This window comes from Branchiostoma floridae, chromosome 17 (assembly GCF_000003815.2).
Source record: "Branchiostoma floridae strain S238N-H82 chromosome 17, Bfl_VNyyK, whole genome shotgun sequence".
NCBI classification, from domain to species: domain Eukaryota; kingdom Metazoa; phylum Chordata; class Leptocardii; order Amphioxiformes; family Branchiostomatidae; genus Branchiostoma; species Branchiostoma floridae.
In genome coordinates this window covers 8,979,123-8,995,801 of record NC_049995.1, presented here as the reverse complement: position 1 = coordinate 8,995,801, position 16,679 = coordinate 8,979,123, and the positions used below count along the sequence as shown (strand labels likewise).

General features: G+C 42.1%; 2 protein-coding genes across 2 annotated transcripts in view; both read left to right on the top strand.

The window, feature by feature from the left end:
- The first annotated feature begins 104 nt into the window (after positions 1-104).
- Positions 105-16,679, top strand: part of LOC118404080 (V-type proton ATPase subunit H-like) — a 23,509-nt gene continuing 6,934 nt past the window's right edge. The window contains exons 1-13 of the mRNA XM_035803040.1: positions 105-232; positions 717-885; positions 2,101-2,200; positions 3,279-3,368; positions 3,755-3,868; positions 5,113-5,217; positions 6,168-6,265; positions 6,781-6,891; positions 7,156-7,240; positions 8,083-8,261; positions 9,154-9,279; positions 9,680-9,781; positions 10,418-10,531. Of these exons, the coding sequence (XP_035658933.1) occupies positions 725-885; positions 2,101-2,200; positions 3,279-3,368; positions 3,755-3,868; positions 5,113-5,217; positions 6,168-6,265; positions 6,781-6,891; positions 7,156-7,240; positions 8,083-8,261; positions 9,154-9,279; positions 9,680-9,781; positions 10,418-10,531 (1,385 nt within the window). The 5' untranslated portion in view covers positions 105-232; positions 717-724. The remainder of the gene's footprint in view (positions 233-716; positions 886-2,100; positions 2,201-3,278; positions 3,369-3,754; positions 3,869-5,112; positions 5,218-6,167; positions 6,266-6,780; positions 6,892-7,155; positions 7,241-8,082; positions 8,262-9,153; positions 9,280-9,679; positions 9,782-10,417; positions 10,532-16,679) is intronic.
- LOC118404081 lies at positions 11,279-12,918 on the top strand. The gene is made up of 2 exons (XM_035803041.1): positions 11,279-12,026; positions 12,551-12,918. The coding sequence occupies exons 1-2, from the start codon at positions 11,389-11,391 to the stop codon at positions 12,603-12,605; spliced, it is 693 nt and encodes a 230-aa protein (XP_035658934.1). The 5' UTR covers positions 11,279-11,388; the 3' UTR covers positions 12,606-12,918.

The window sequence follows — 16,679 nt, the reverse complement described above, 5'->3', positions numbered from 1 at the left end:
CTTTCAAGTTTGTTTTATATATAAAAAATATTGTCTATTTTCATCTGATAATGTCGAATAGTGCCATACCTTGGGAATTATACGCTCTTCTTGGAGAAAAATGTACGGTCCCTACAAAGGAGCACAAAATCACGTTGATTCTCGCGAGATTTTCTGTCATATGACCCTGACGTGAGCAGACGTGACCTCAGGTCTGATTTCTGCGATTTTGAGCGAAACAGACGACAAAAAGGTGCGTTTTGCCACTTCCAAAAGCTTTATATAGACGCATTTTATACAAATAAGCAGGGAAAAGCATCTATCTTCATACCGTGTAAAGTGTTAGATCAGATTATGATTGTTTTAGAATTTGTGTCGCTGGGATGGTTGGGGGATGGAAAAGGGATGAGGGAGGGGGGCGTGAAGTAAATTTCCGAGATACAAAAATTTTGTTTGCCATAACCAATTCTACTCAACAAGGTGTGTCATGGAAGCAATAATTGTGTCGTTAATACATCAACATACCTCAAAATTGAGGAATTCATAATATTTTGCAAATTGTGTGAGAGCTAAAAATTAGACCAGGGAATCATAATAATTGAAGCCCATAATAATTTTTTGGAGGTGTAGAGGTGAAATTCCATTTGCCTGATAATTTGTGACTTACAAGGTGTGTTCTCTTCTTACTTGTATTTAGTATTGTCTTGTTAAATGTTTGCATTGTTTCATTTCCCAAGGAAGCACAATGTCGTCATACCAGTCTCTGGAAGGCGTGCCGTCATTGGCTAAGCTGGATCGTGCAGAAGAGTTCAAGGGCGCCGGCGGGTTCATTATCGCTACCGACCCGCTATCCCAGAGGGCCGCAGATGTCCGAGCACACAGGGTTAACTGGCAATCCTATCTACAGTAAGTATCAATCAATCAATCGGTCACGTGCATCATTTGTTGATGCGTGGCGGCTACAGACAGTTCTCGCCACGTTGTTCTGCATTTGGCGTAGACAGTCCAGTCGGATCTGGAGACCCCCAGCTCCTAGCCTGGTTACCAAACCCCAGCCCGATCTCAAGTATCTATCGTGCAGAGGTCTGGCCGGATGGGATAGGAACTCTTCTCAATTTTGCCCCTTATAGTGGGCAAAAAACTCCACCAATAGAACAGCACAGGATCAGCAGGTAATTACGCCCCTGCCATGATTGGTTAAAGACCCCAACTGTACTTTTTGAATCCATAACAGTGACCACTAAGTACCTGATTCGCTACTGTGATAGCCTGCTGACCAACTGTGGTGTGTTGTAGCTGGCTACCTGTGGTGAGAGTGGTCATCAATCCTAGGTTCTCCTCCCTCTGATCAAGGGCCTTCGAGAACCTTTCTACAGCCATCCTGTCAGACCCCAACACGAAAGATATATTTTGAGGTTGGGGTATGGTATCCAGGCTACCCAGCTCCGGGAGTGTGTTGAAGACCTGATCTTCCCATATGTTAATATAAATAACTATAAATAGTTGATTACAACAAAGTTTTCAAAGACTCGGCAGCTAGACATCATGGACAGAAGAAGAAGAAGTTATCTTGAGCAGAGTTGAGGTTTTGACGTGGTCTTCCTAGCGCTAGTAGTACTACTACTAGTAGCAGGCCCCAGTGTTGTACCCTTGTTTGGCCGCCAAGCAACGTCAAGAGTTCTATAAAGTTTTCTTTTCCTTGTACGACTTCGGGGGTTGAAATGCCTTACAAGCAAGTTTGTTAGTGGAGTCTACAACCATGTATCTACATTTCCTTTACTCTGTCTAAGCTTCTAGCTTTTCATACCAGGAACTCCATTGATGTTGTTCCAGCACCATGGACAGTGTCATGTTACTGTACTGATGCTGGTGTTTCAGTATCGTAAAAAGTGCAATTTTACTGATGTTGGTGTTTCATTGAACACATGCTTCCTCAGAATTGTACTTATGTCTGAGATGAGATATCAAGCATGAGACATTTGTTTATGTCTCAGGATTACAGTCAGGTACCCTCACACATACTTCTAATTGCTGTCACTGCTCATGGATACTCAGGTGGTGATAATGCTTATTCAAGTTATTGTTTGATTGGTGAAATCAATTAAACTCAACCATCCACAGGGGCCAGATGATCTCCCAGGAAGACTTCCAGTTCATCCGGGAGTTCGACAATGTGTCAGCTGAGAACAGGGAGAAGGTGCTGCAGGACAAGGGCATGCAGGTAGGGGGCACTGCATGTATTACTAGAATTATGATAGTCAGCTAAAGTCAGTATGTGTTTGATCTCTGTTTATTACTTTTCCATTGCTACATCCCTTGGGCCACACAGGCCAGTATGGCAGGGGCTAGTCCATTGATAGTCCAGTGTGTTCACAAATCAGTATGTACTGTTTTAAAATTGTTAGTATGACCTGGCTGGAGTTTGTAAATATGACCTCTGGAATTCAAGGCAAACCCTCTATCCAATAAACTATTGCGATGTAGCTTTGAGGAGGATCCAAACTTGAAAGATAACATTTGCAGGAAAATGCATCATGTTTAACTTCACAATGGTCTAGCCTAAAAAAACTACTGCCCTGTATATTGATTCTTACTCACATATACATGTATGATGAGGGTATCCACAGGTGATTCAATTTGCAGCCTCTAAACAATGGTTCCCTATACAAAAAAGAGGAGAAAGCAACTGTTAATAACTCAACTTTCTGACGTTACTGGCAAACAAACATACCCTCATATGAAAGCCCGACATCTCAGCTATCCGAAAAACCACATTTCGCCAAGTATCTAACAGTGAAACTTCCGGGAAACTGAAAAATTGACCCCTGACCTCAAAACCACACCACAACCCAGTGAGAAGGCCATGTGCTAGGACAAAAAAAGTCCCAACTTTATACCTCTCAGCAACCACAAAAACTCAGCTTTTTGGCCCTAATCAGAAAGTAGAAACCCTCCCCTGTCACACCCACCTCAAAACTGCCAGGATTTCTACCCATTTGACCAGGAAAAAAATCTTGAAGTTTTAGGCCCTGAACTATATTCGACAACCATCAATTTGCATGGCGGATTGACCTGCGGATCCCCATGACCAGCTCCTCCAGTTCTGTCCTGCCACTTGCTACATTATGTGATCAAATTCACAGGGTGTCTGCCACTATACCAATAACCATGGTGACAGGCATCTAGTCCACATAATTGACCTCATTTGTTTGAAAAGAAGAAGAGCAAAAACAATATGTTTTGCTTTCGTGAAGGTTTATATAATAATAGTGTTTATTTTCTTCATTTTCCCTCTCCAGGCTGTCAAGACATTCCAAAACCTGATGGGGAAGATTTCCAAGGACCAGACTGTACAGTATATCCTAACGATGGTGGATGATATGCTGCAGGTTAGAACACCCCTTATATCAATTGGTATCACCCAGAAGAATATTTAGAATCATGACCTAAGTGGCATTTACTATAAATGTATCTATCTTAGAGGTGATTTTATTTTCACGTGTTTTTTTTTTACCACTAATTTTTTATGCCAGAAATTGTATTACAACAGTCCTACAGCATAGCTTCAACCATAAATTTAAAACATTGCAAAATTGTTCTCTCGGACAGTCTCCCCTTACATGGATGTCAGGAAATTGCATGTACCATACTAGGCCACCAAACAAGAGTGCTTATATTGTGACTTTTTCTTCTTTTCTTGTATAGTTTGCTATTGTATATGGCTTAGAATCAGCTTTTGAAAAGCAAAGTTTTGAATTTTCTTTTTTTCTTTTAGGAGAAGCATGATCGAGTTAACCTGTTCTTTGACTACGCCAAGAAGATGAAGACAGCTCCTTGGTCCCAGTTCATCAACATGCTCAACAGACAGGACCAGTTTGTCATCAACCAGGTTAGTAATGTTAACCAGAACCTATCAATAACCATTAACCACTCATCAGATCTTGGCTGTTTTGCTGAGTGACACTCTTGATTGGGCCAATAATGATTCTAACAGACTTTGCTTGACAAACTAGAAATTACACATGTGCAATACCATTACAATCTGCTAGATGTCATGCATGCACAGCAATATAGAAATTGCATGATGGTTCATGTAAGCATGGCAACCAACACATGCATGGTAACCATGGCAACCTGTCTCCATGGTAACTTGCAGCCCCAGGTGCCCTGGGCCCAATTCCTGAGCATGCTGGGTAGGCCCGACCATTTCACAGTGTTTCAGGTTAGTCGGGTGCCAACTGGAATGTTGGGTGCTGCTGTCCTCCTCTGGACTCTCCCTCCTTCCCTCTCTCCTGATGGCTGGAGGCATGTGGGCCTAGCTTGCATTCAGGTTGCCATGGTAAAGTAAGGGGGCTGTTTCTGGTCCAGGGCCAGATTCAAGTTCATGCCACAAAACGGCTCCAAAGTATGCAGTGATTCTTTGGCTGCAAACATTGAGATTTTTAAGTAATGATTTAAATCAGATTATCCTAGAAATACTGTGTTTAGGCAAGAACTATGTTTTTTTCCAGCTGAAGTTAAAAGAAAAACTTTAATAATTTTTTTCAATTTTTTTTGAAATACATGTATGTTCTGTCAAATAATTTTTAAATGTTGCCGATTATGACACACAGCATCCTGATACACTAGTAACTGTAACAGTCTCCAAACTAGCAAAACACTATATATATGCCCTGTGGTTTTGAAAAGGTCAAAGTACTAGAAACACTTGGAAGAAATAAGTCCTCTTCTTTCCTCTTCTTGTATAATTTGACTAATGCATCTGTTTAATTCCCAGACCTGCTAATTCTTAGCTATTGCAGTGGTGTGGATGTTTCTGTCCTCTCCTTGCACTTACAAAAAGACTATGATAATGGTAAAGGATAAATCATTTTGCACATGTAAGATTGAACTCACTGACTTGGTCTTGTTTCTGTCTGTGCTTGTGTGCTTACAACCTTATCTCACGATCCTTTTGATGAATTTGTAAATGAATTTCAATATGTGGGTAATTATTCCCCAAAGAAACTTGGGAAGTTTAGGCCACCTAGCCATATTTCCAGGTACTGCAGCATGACAGGATGACACCCCCTCCTGGAACATGGTATAGTCTTGTTTGACTGAATCATCATTACTTTCTCCCCCTCCCCACAGGCTGCGAGGATCATCGCTAAGCTGGCGTGCTGGGGTCGGGAACTCATGGAGGGGTCAGACCTTACCTACTTCTTCACCTGGCTCAAGAACCAGCTGGTCGCAAAGGTAAGGAGGGGGGGTTCACTAATGGTGTGGTGAGGGGGGTTGTCTTGTGTAATGAGGCAGGTTCTAATGTGTATCGGGATAGGAAGGGGATGGGTATCACAGTATTTTCTCACAAAGGTACGTAATAGGGCACATAGTGAGAGTATAAAGGTGCTACATACACTGCTGTTCCTCTGTGTGGAAAGAACCTTGTAACCTATCCTAAAATACATGTAGTAATATTAACAGCTTCTGGTGAGAGCATAAGGGTTTGTTGAATGGCTGAGTGACTATGCTAATGGACACAAGATCAAAATGTCACAGGTTTGATATTTGGCATTCCTGGCTAGATGTTGAGTCCTTAGGAAAACGCACGCTACATGACTTTCCTCAATCCACCCTCATGTCTTATACAAAAAAAGGGGCACCTGACTTTGTGACTTTGGTTGGGAAGTAAAACTAAAAGTTGGTGGCAGAAGAGGGATGGGCTCCACCTTCTACAGGGCTCGAATTAGCACCTGCATATTCAGGTTAGTGCAGGTAAAATTGGAGCTGTGCAGGTATTTCTGGTGTATACCTGCACCTAACCTGCACTGGTCCATGTACTAAATGTCCTATGATGTACAGGTGTTTATGGATTGTTATTAGCTGCATTGATAAAGTATGAAAGAAAAAATAGCGACGCATGGTTCCTGAGTTCAGAGTGGTGCAGGTAAAATTTGTCAGGTGCAGGTAATTTTCAATGTTACCTGCACCAGTGCAGGTATGCAGAAAAAAGGATTTCGAGCCCTGCTTCTAATACTGTACAGTACCTTTACCGTAACCTTTTTTTTACAACTTCTAACAAGCCACCACAATGTCCAAAAAATGATGGCTCATCAAATGCAATGGATGGGGGACATTCAATGAGGCAAACACAGTGCTGTATCAGTTTGTTAAGTGGAATTGTTGTTATTGTTGTTGACATGCAGGACAATGACTACCGGCAGACCGTAGCAGGTTGTCTGATGATGATGCTGAGAATCAACGAGTACCGGCTGGGGTTCATGCGACTCGATGGGATCAACACGTGAGTTATTTATACTTGTTGGTTAAAGGTTAGATTGTTGCGGGTTATCCACGAAAAATTACTACCCTTCAAAGCTAAAGAAAGATGGCAAATGCTGAAAGCTTTGCACCACAGCTTCTATTATTCGTCTTGCGTAAGAGTTTAATTCTATGTTCAATTGGTTATGCTTGATAAGAATAAGGATTAAGAAAGTAGTGTATATTGATCAACTATCATTGGCTCTGATTATTCTTTAACTTAGTGGTCTATAATGATGATGGTCTATGATGATGATATGCAATGAAACTACAATATGCTGTTACATGTACATGTTCATATATTGTATGTAGCAAGTGTGAAAAAATAATCAATGACTTAGTTGTAATTTCAGTTTACAAGATAATTTTCATTGTAAAATAGTCCAATTCACATGAAGATAGTTACTCAAACATATAGGTTTGAAACAGTAGGAATAGCTTTAAAAACCCATAACATAATGACTTGAAATCTGAATCTTACCTTTGATTGGTTGACAGGTTGGTTACCGTGGTAGCAGCCAATAAGATTGGTTTCCAGCTGCAGTATCAGATTACATTCTCTATGTGGCTGCTGGCCTTCAATCCTGAGATTGCCATGCAGATGGACAGGTGAGCACCCCTATTTTCTGTCTTTGGTCCAGTCTATACATACAGTAGGGATGGTCTATTGAGAAAATTGGGGGTAAATTTGATTCATTTGAACCATAGTTTAAAAGTAGTAGATTCTAAGACAGCAATGTCCTTTAGTGATTTAGCCATCTTCATTTGTCAAACATCAGCAATACTTACTTTTTTAAAACTTCTTTGAACTCTAGACATATTTTGCAGTATTCAAACAGACTGATTTTAATGCTGCTATAATTTTCCCCCCAGATATAACGTCATTCCAGTCCTGAGCGACGTTTTGAGAGAGTCAGTGAAGGAGAAAGTCACTCGTATCGTCCTGGCAACTTTCCGGGTAGGTAAAATAACCAGTAGCATTTAATGATTATGTAGATAAAAAGTAAGTAAATGTAAGTAAAAGGTACAATAGTACAGCAAAGTAAAAATGTACATACATGTGACATACATATACATTAATGATACCTGTGATCAACAAGTAATGATACGTTGAACTTGTTCTATAGAAGCCCGCAGAGACTGTGTCAAAGACCATGCATTAACCATGTGACTAACATGTACTGATCATGTGATGTACATGTGACGTACATGCATGGGTCATGTGATCAACCTGATTCTTGACCTTACAGAATCTTTTAGAGAAAGGCTACAGAGAGAGACCAATGGGCAGAGACTGTATCAAAGACCATGCCTTAGCCATGTGACTTACATGTATTGATCATGTGATGTAACGTTACATGTGACTACATGCATGTGATTAACCTTGTTCGTTCATCTACAGAACCTACTAGAGAACCCCATAAACAGAGACTGTATCAAAGACCATGCTGCATTAACCATGTGACATACATCTACTGATAATGTGATGCACAAATGACTTACATTCATGTGTCATGTGACCAATCCTCTTCTTGCCCCTACAGAACCTACTAGAGAACCCCACAGACAGAGACTGTATCAAAGACCATGTCTTAGCCATGTGACGTACATGTACTGATCATGTGATGTACATGTGACTTACATGTGATCAATCTTGTTCTTGCTCCTACAGAACCTCCTAGAGAAGCCCACAGACAGAGACTGTATCAAAGACCATGACTTAGACATGTGATGTACATGTACTGATCATGTGATGTACATGTGACTTACATGTGATCAATCTTGTTCTTGCTCCTACAGAACCTCCTAGAGAAGCCCACAGACAGAGACTGTATCAAAGACCACGCCCTAGCCATGATCCAGTGTAAGGTGCTGAAACACCTTGAGGTGCTTGAGGGGCAGAAGTTTGAAGACCCAGACATCACAGATGACATCGAGTTCCTGGAGGAGAAACTTCAGGAGAGCATGCAGGACCTCAGGTATGTCTTTCACACCTGTGACCTCATGTATGACTTAACACACCTGTGAGGAAGACAGCATGTTCTGAAAAAAGCAGGTGTGTAGTGGAATGTTCCTTTACTTGTTTTACACCTCCTTAGAAAAAGTTAACTAGATCTTGAATTTTGAATCAATAGGATAGTATCAGGGGGTTCATGATGCAACTTGCTATTCAATTTGCTGATACCTGTCAACATGCAAGCATCATTAATGATACAGATCCATCTATAGCTTTTCAAGTTACTGTAAATGCAGAAATGTTCGCGGTGGATTAATGTTCGCGGTTTCCGCGGCGGCCGCTTCACCGCGAATTTAAAACCACCGCGAATATTTTTCCATAACAGTAATAGACTACAGTGCATGGTGCTAGCGCGAAATTAAAACCACTGCGAAAAGTCCATTTTCCCGCTACCGCGAAATTAAATCCCCGCGAACTTAAATGCATTTACAGTATTCTGTCCACAAACACACGTGCACACACACAAACACACTAACATTCACAAGCACACCCATTCGCACAAACATAAACACACTCAAACACGTGTGTGCAAACACACACACACACACACACACAGATGTGCGCAAAACATTTACACATGCACACAAACAGCACCTTAAACATAACCTTCCTTGTGAGCATACTGTAAATGCAATAAGTTCTCGGGGATTTAATTTCGCCGTAGCGGGAAAAATGCCTTTTCGCAGTGGTTTTAAGTTTGCGGTAGCACCATGCACTGTAGTCTCTTGCTGCCATGGTCAAAATGTTCACAGTGGTTTTAAGTTCGTGGAGAAGTGGCCACTGCGAAAACCGCAAACATTAAAATTTCTGCATTTACAGTAGTAAAAAAGTTGTTTTCCATCTCTGTCTTCCAGCTCCTTTGATGAGTACTCCAGTGAGGTGCGGTCAGGGCGACTGGAGTGGAGCCCGGTTCACAAGTCGGAGAAGTTCTGGAGAGAGAACGCGGGCAGACTGAACGAGAAGAACTACGAACTCTTGAAGTGGGTACAATTTTGAATGTTACTGATTGTTAGTTTAAATATTTCTCACACCTTTATGTATAGGGGCAGTGCCTATCACCATTTCTAATGCCTTGAGCCATGCAATCTGTAGTAGAGGGCTAGTCCTTTGGAAGTGATGTGTGTTCGACATACTCTCAAGTGCTTTGTAGATAAAGCTCTACAATGTCATGTATTTCACGTCTTTGTGATAGCCAGAGGACCCCCCCAAGCCATTGCACCAGTCCTCAAACTTTCAATGGTTTAATGACGTTTACACAGTAACTTACACACATGTACAAATGTACACACAACTTACATAGGAACAAATAGCATGTCTGAAATTTTACTCTATGAATGGCTTCTTCAGGCAAATGTACTAACAAGTGATAAAAATTTCTAGGATTTTGATTCGACTGTTGGAGACATCAAAGGACCCACAGATCCTTGCGGTGGCCTCACACGACATCGGAGAGTACGTTAGACATCTTCCTCGCGGGAAACAGTGAGTCACATCCCTTTACCTATATATGCCTATATGATAACGCTATGTTTCCTATGATGTTCCTGAAAATATTAGAATTGGTTGGTACGTAGGGATTCTCCTTTTTGAAAGATTTTGGCTGAAGTGATACAGGTTAACAGTATAAAAATGAAATGCATCAGGTATTTTGAACATCATATTGCAATGATACCAATATAAACCAGTGTTCTAGCCAGCCTGAATTCTTTTTCCATCCCCTCGATTTCAAAATTTGGAAATCCTCTCTGCACGACAATCCTTGGGGGTTAGGAAGCGTGTCCACCCTGGATAATTTTGGACCCTCTGAAATGCTATTTCCTGCATTTTAAGGAGCAAATATTGCTTGTAGCCTCTGCTTGGTTCAATGGCATTTGTTTTAAAATCTTTACATGCCGATTTTTGTCTATCACAGAGGATGGAATAGGCAAAATTTTCCTCAGCAAGTCAAGGGATGGCTGTTGGCTAGATATAAACTATACAAACACGAGTATCAATAATAAACTGAACAAAGAAGTCTTAATCAGAGTGTGAAACACAGGAATATCCTTTGCCAGACATCCATAAAAAAGGCTATGGTTGGCAGCTGAAATCATTGATGTATGTTTCCCCTTTACTCAGCCTGATCGAGACTCTAGGAGGGAAGCAGTTAGTGATGCAGCATATGCACCATGAGGACCAGTCTGTCCGGTACCAGGCACTGCTGGCAGTACAAAAACTCATGGTGCACAACTGGTAAGTAACCATGCCTCTATCAAGTAATTCCTTTGCACAACTAGGGCTGACATTACTGTTGGACCACTCCATAGGATGGCATTTTAAAATACACTAAAACAAGGCTTCAGAAAAGTACTAACCCCAATTTCAATCTTAACAAAATTTCTCCACCAGACAGCCACAAGGGTCATCTTTGTAAAAACCGAAAGAAAACAGAGGGTTAACCACCTCAAACTCCTAGGAATCCCCGCTCTATGAAAGAAACCTCACCTTTGACCCCAGTTTTCTCCTGATACCACCAATATGACAAAACTAAAATCCTTCCACGCCCCACCAAAACTGCTAAACTGAGCAAATTTTGACCAAAATGGAAAAGATCAGACCTTGCCTGTTCCTTCTATCCCCAAAAGTCTCCAGGTTGGGCCAAAATTTTCAAGGAAAAAGATTTTAAAGGATTTTAAGTCACACCCAAATCGTCTTCCCATTTTGTGCCTTCTACCGCGCAACTCAACTGTGACGTCAGCCCTATAACTGTCTCTGTGTGTGCCTAAAACATACATTTACAGGTACAATTGTATGTACAATGGTTTACTGTAAATGCATTTAAGCTTGTGGGGATTAATTTCGTGTTAGTGGGAAAGTGGAGTGTTCGCAGTGGTTTTGAGTTCGCGGTAGTGCCATACACTATAGTGTAATGTGGTGAGACTGCCTCACAGAAATCGTGAACATAAAACCACTGCAAACATTTCTACATTTCCCGTATGTAGTCTGTGTAACGCAAACTCCGCTATCCGGAGCTTGTAGACTCCTCCCCGCGGAGTTTGTGCGCCGCTTGCCATAAGCCGGGGGAACCGTTGTGGAATGTTTCAACACCAATGGTGGGCCTGGATTCTAGTCGAGCCCCTATTACCATGGAAACTAGCTTGTTAACGCTGTCACCGCTGGCGCCACGGGCCAGACAGGGGGGCGGTGATAGCCCGGGTGCGAAATGTGATCATCCCGCCCACTCCCCGCATGTTTGTTTACTCATTTCGAGGAAAAATGGCGGCTCGCCCCATATGGGCTTCGGCTTTCGGCTTCGACTTTCGGCTCCTCCTAGGCTCCTCCTGAGTCCGTTTGTGCGGATTTTGGACGGCGCTGGCCTCTCCACCTCAGGAGAAGGCGGTAATATATTTTGTCCTGGGGAGAAAGGACGTTTTTGCCTGCTTGCCCACTGGATACGGCAAGACAGAACCTTACGTAACTTGGTCCCTCTTGTCAATGTCTTGGGGAAACCCTGCGTCACGCTTCGCCGTTGCTGTTGCTGTTTCAAGGTCAAGTACAACTTAGGCGAGAAAGACGCTGATGTCAAGCGAGGAGAGTGGAAATACAGCCTGGTTTTCACATCGTCAGGGCAAGGACATTCTGTCCTTGGTCAGAGGCAATTTCTGAATTCGAAAATTATCTTGGCGAGAGCTGACAAACGGGGCGTGGTTGGTGTTGCCGTGGACGAACAGCACTGCATAATGTCTTGGTATGGTATATTTATGGCATCATTTTAAAATTTGCATGATTCAAAATTTTATTTAGTTTCAAGGGAATGTTATAACAAGTTACCATTGCGGAGGCTGAAGCTGTAACGTTAACGTAGCTCGTGACACAAGGACGCCAGCCGCTCACGGAAAAGGGGGAGGGGAGCTATGTCTTAGCAGTGTCTCTACGTAGAGTTTGGTTACGGTTTACGTAAAACAGGTCACTAGTATATTGTTTTGCTGACGGGATTTTCTGTAGTTACATGAGATTTTTAGTGTGGGAGCATGAAATGGCCCGAGACATGTCATGAAGTTTCTCTCCCCTTGACTTCGCGAGAGAAAATACGCAGGTGTTTACCTGCGTTGTCCTCTTACAGTATTGTGCATGTGTCCAAACGCATGGCCACTTTCGATAACAATTTGATTGAAATGACATTGTGGGCCGTTTTCATAGCGAACTCCATACTTCAGATGTGTAAAGTATGCTATATTTCTTACACCAGTGTTCTCCTCTTGTATTCCACAGGGGCGGAGGGTTCAGAACCGGGGTCAAGACTCTCACACAGCTACTGAGGAGATAAGGATAGACATCCTGTCATCACTGTGTTATGGATTCCAACACAATTACTGTTTCAGAGTCATCCAATCGGCCTAATTGTACCTTCAAGTTATGACATTGAAAAGGAGTTCGGATAGATGCTTGTAGCAGAAAAAAAATTGTCAAAATATTTCAGAGGGTCTGTCACAAGAAGAGACTTGTTGTGACTTAAGTGGAGATTCTTCAACATTACCTTAGAATGAATCACTGGACCAAGTCTCTTACATCAGAACTCTAAGACGAACTATTAAAATTTATAGCAATTCGTCGTCTACAAATCAGCTATATATCATGTTAAGAGAACCACTACAAACAGTGATGAGATTTCTTGGAGGAGATGCATCCCATTATGTACAACTTTAATGTAGTTACTCAGGATTTTGGTCTGGCTACAACTGAAAGAATTGTTGATTCTTGTGCTACCTTCGCCTTCCTAACAAGAGAAGACATTATGACAGACATTGGGTTGTGGAATGAAGTAGTCAATATGGTCTTCACAAACATTTCAGGACTGTATAGAGGAATGCATATTTGTATACAGATCAAACTGCCTTACAGACCATAATATATTCTGCTGATGCCTCCCTAAGCACTGAGTTACAAACTTATATACAAAATTTATGAGTACACACAATGCGTGTATACAAACCAGACTATCTTGCAGACTATGATTATACATACACACATGTGTGTATACAAACCAGACTATCTTGCAGACTATGATTATACATGTATTCAGATAATACTTGCCTAAGCACTGAGTTACAAACTTATATACAAAATGTATGAGTACACACAATGCGTGTATAAAAACCAGACTATCTTGCAGACTATGATTATATTCAGATAATACTTGCCTAAGCACTGAGTTACAAACTTATTTACAAAATGTATGAGTACACACAATGCGTGTATACAAACCAGACTATGTTGCAGATATCATATTCAATTAATGCTTGACTATGACTAAGTACTGAGTTACGGTCGGTATGCAGTATACTAACCAAGCTATTATACAGACTGTAGTGTATATGATAGAAATGCATGGCAAATAAACATCTGCTTTGAGACTCGCAAATGCTTATGTATATGTGTCCCAGCATGATGATAGGACTTTGTCAAGACACCTGTAAGTTATAAGCTGTGTTTGTCGACTCAATCCATGGAATATGTACCCTTAAAGATACATCCCCCACCCCCTAAAATGAGCAAAAAACATAAGGGGGATGACCTGTTTGTTTTTATACCTCCCCTACTACTACTAACAGTTCTTGCCAGGGTCTTCTGTGATGCCCATCATAGATCCAGCTCTCATTGGCTGCTCTGCTTCTAGTGTGATGCCTTTGGGGAGCCTGGCATGCTGTATTCTACAAAATGATATGTAAAAATGATAAAGAGGATTATATAAAATGCATGTACCTTAAACTGTATATCAGGGCAGTAGTAGGCAATTGGAAAATATTGTTCATGCAATGCTATCCTTATCTGATACCATGAATTGCAGTACTAGTGAAATGTACTTCTGTCAGTTCACATCAGTATGTCTATAGACAACAAAACTACCTGGTTGGCTCTTGATCCAGTTAAAGAGAAAAAAAAAAAAAACAATCAGCAACTTATTTGTTGCAGTGTTTGTCAGCTTAACTGTAAAACTTCTGATTCATTTGTGTTTTTTTACAAGGAGGGTGACAAGATGTAGAGACAGGTTTCAAGTGACAAGAACGCTTAGGAATACACATGCAGATACCTTATACTCTCATACAAGACGCTGTCGCCTTCCCAGCTTTTCCTTCTGTCCGATCATCCATGCAGTCATCTTCTTCATGTCTTCAAGTGACAAGAACGCTTAGGAATACACATGCAGATACCTTATACTCTCATACAAGACGCTGTCGCCTTCCCAGCTTTTCCTTCTGTCCGATCATCCATGCAGTCATCTTCTTCATGTCGATGTTGTGATGTCTTGACTGCATGCAGGTAGGGAAAGTACGGTATAGCCTTCCAGGAATGACCACAAAAGGTTGCTCTGTTTTCATCTCTTCAACCAGCATGTGGATTTCCTCCTGCATGTTAGGTACTGTGTGCTTTCCTATGCCTCTGTATGACACTAGATCTGTGTCGAATGTGTCAAGTACATCTTGAAGTATCTTGAGGCTTCGCCCTTCTCTTGCTATTGTCTTGGAGGTCATGTTCGGCCCTAGTCTGGAGAGCCCTTCTTTCACTTTCTTGTTCAAGAACTCCATGTGTAAGTCTTTCGGAATGTTCTTACCAGGCAGCCCGTGTGTATTGATTGTTTTATTGTGCAGGATTGACGCAGAAAGTCGGGGAGTCAGCAGTGCTTTGTGTTGTGATATGTATCTAAATGCCAAGTCCTTGTAGTGTGTATGCTTGTTCTGGTAATATTGAATCATGTCAAACTTCCAGTTCCTGAGTATTCTGCTGCCATCTCCTTCATTCACTGAATCCTTCTTAACCATGTCAAATAACCCCTCCCTTAACACAGAGCAGTTGTAGTTATATTTGAAGTCTTCCTTCTTACTACTTTCTGACATCTGTACATCTTCTGTATGTGCTTCAGTTTGGTTGTCAGTACTTGGCATGTTTTCTCCATCTCTCTCCTCGAAGACTTCCTCACCTCCCTGTCCAAGTACTTCTACTCTGCTCCACACACATTGTTCCCGGTGTCTCCTCAAACATACACCATCCCTGGCATAGTTTTTTGGGCATCCAGGGAAACCACAGGGAACTCTGCCTTCTGGCACATCCGCACCTCCCACTGCCTGTCTGGTTTCGATGTCGCTGACAATGGCATGTGTGTTAAAGGTCGGCAGGATATGCTGGTCAATCACCTTGGCAACGACCGTCCTCAAATAGGAGCTTCTTCTCTCTCGTGTGTCTGTTTCAATGCCTCTCGGGGCAAGTGATGGTCTCCCTTTCATGTTTGACATGTCAAGGCTCTCCATCACTGCCAGGATAAGGTAGCCTGAGGAAACAAAGTTCAGAAACTCGCGATTTGGGTTGAAAGAGTCCTTGGTTGACTTTGTAACATTTCTTCGATCAAACCTGTTCCTCAGCTGAAACAATGTGCCCTTTTCTGTGGCTGATCTAGGGTCATAATAAGCATTGTAAACATCTTGCAAAGCTGTCACATGTGCATGCCACTCTGCTGTTACAAGTTCAAGACCCTCAAGCCTGTCTGCTGCAGTTGCCCCATCTGCTCTAGCATCCTGGGATTCCACCCCTCGCATGTTTGATAGGCCATCACCTTCCAGTGGAAGCTTCATCCCGTGTGGCACATACTTTTGATACTCTTCTAATATGGCTATCATGTCCTCATGTTTGGTTTCATTCTTCTCCAGGATTCCTAATGGTACAACATGTGATTTTAGTTTTGCCTGCTCAGAATACATGTGTGGGATGTGTTCTGTGACACAGTCTTTGAAGTACTTATTGAAAAATGGCATGTTCTCTACCACTTTTCTGGAGGCAATAGTTACCATATCCTCTCTCATGGAGGAGCGGTCTTCCTTACTTGGCAAAAACTCTTGGAGGGGGACAGTCAGTATATCGGCAATGGGTTGGTCATCAGGTAGGTCTTGTACATTGACCCGGTCTAAGGACGCATACGCATGTACGAAATGGTGATCAATGTTGCTGTTTTGGGAGGTTTTATGGCGGACCCTTTGGCATATGTCTACATTGTCGAAGGTGAAGCTAATACCTGGGCCACTGCTGTCTCCACTGTTCTTGTGTAAAGGCAAAGCATCACTGCTGTTTCCTGCCTGTCTTCTGCCGCCCACTCTTCCTCCAGCTTCACTCATGTGTACCTCTTCACTTCTGACGCCTTCTCTCCCTCCACCTTCACTCCTCATGTGTACGTCTTCACTTCTGTCGCCCTCCCTCTCTCCACCTTCACTCCTCATGTGTGTGTCTTCACTTCTGTCGGCCTCCCTCTCTCCACCTTCACTCCTCATGTGTGCGTCTTCACTTCTGGTGGCATCCCTCTCTCCACTTTATTCCTCAAGTGAGTGTCTTCACTTCTGTCGGCCTCCCTCTC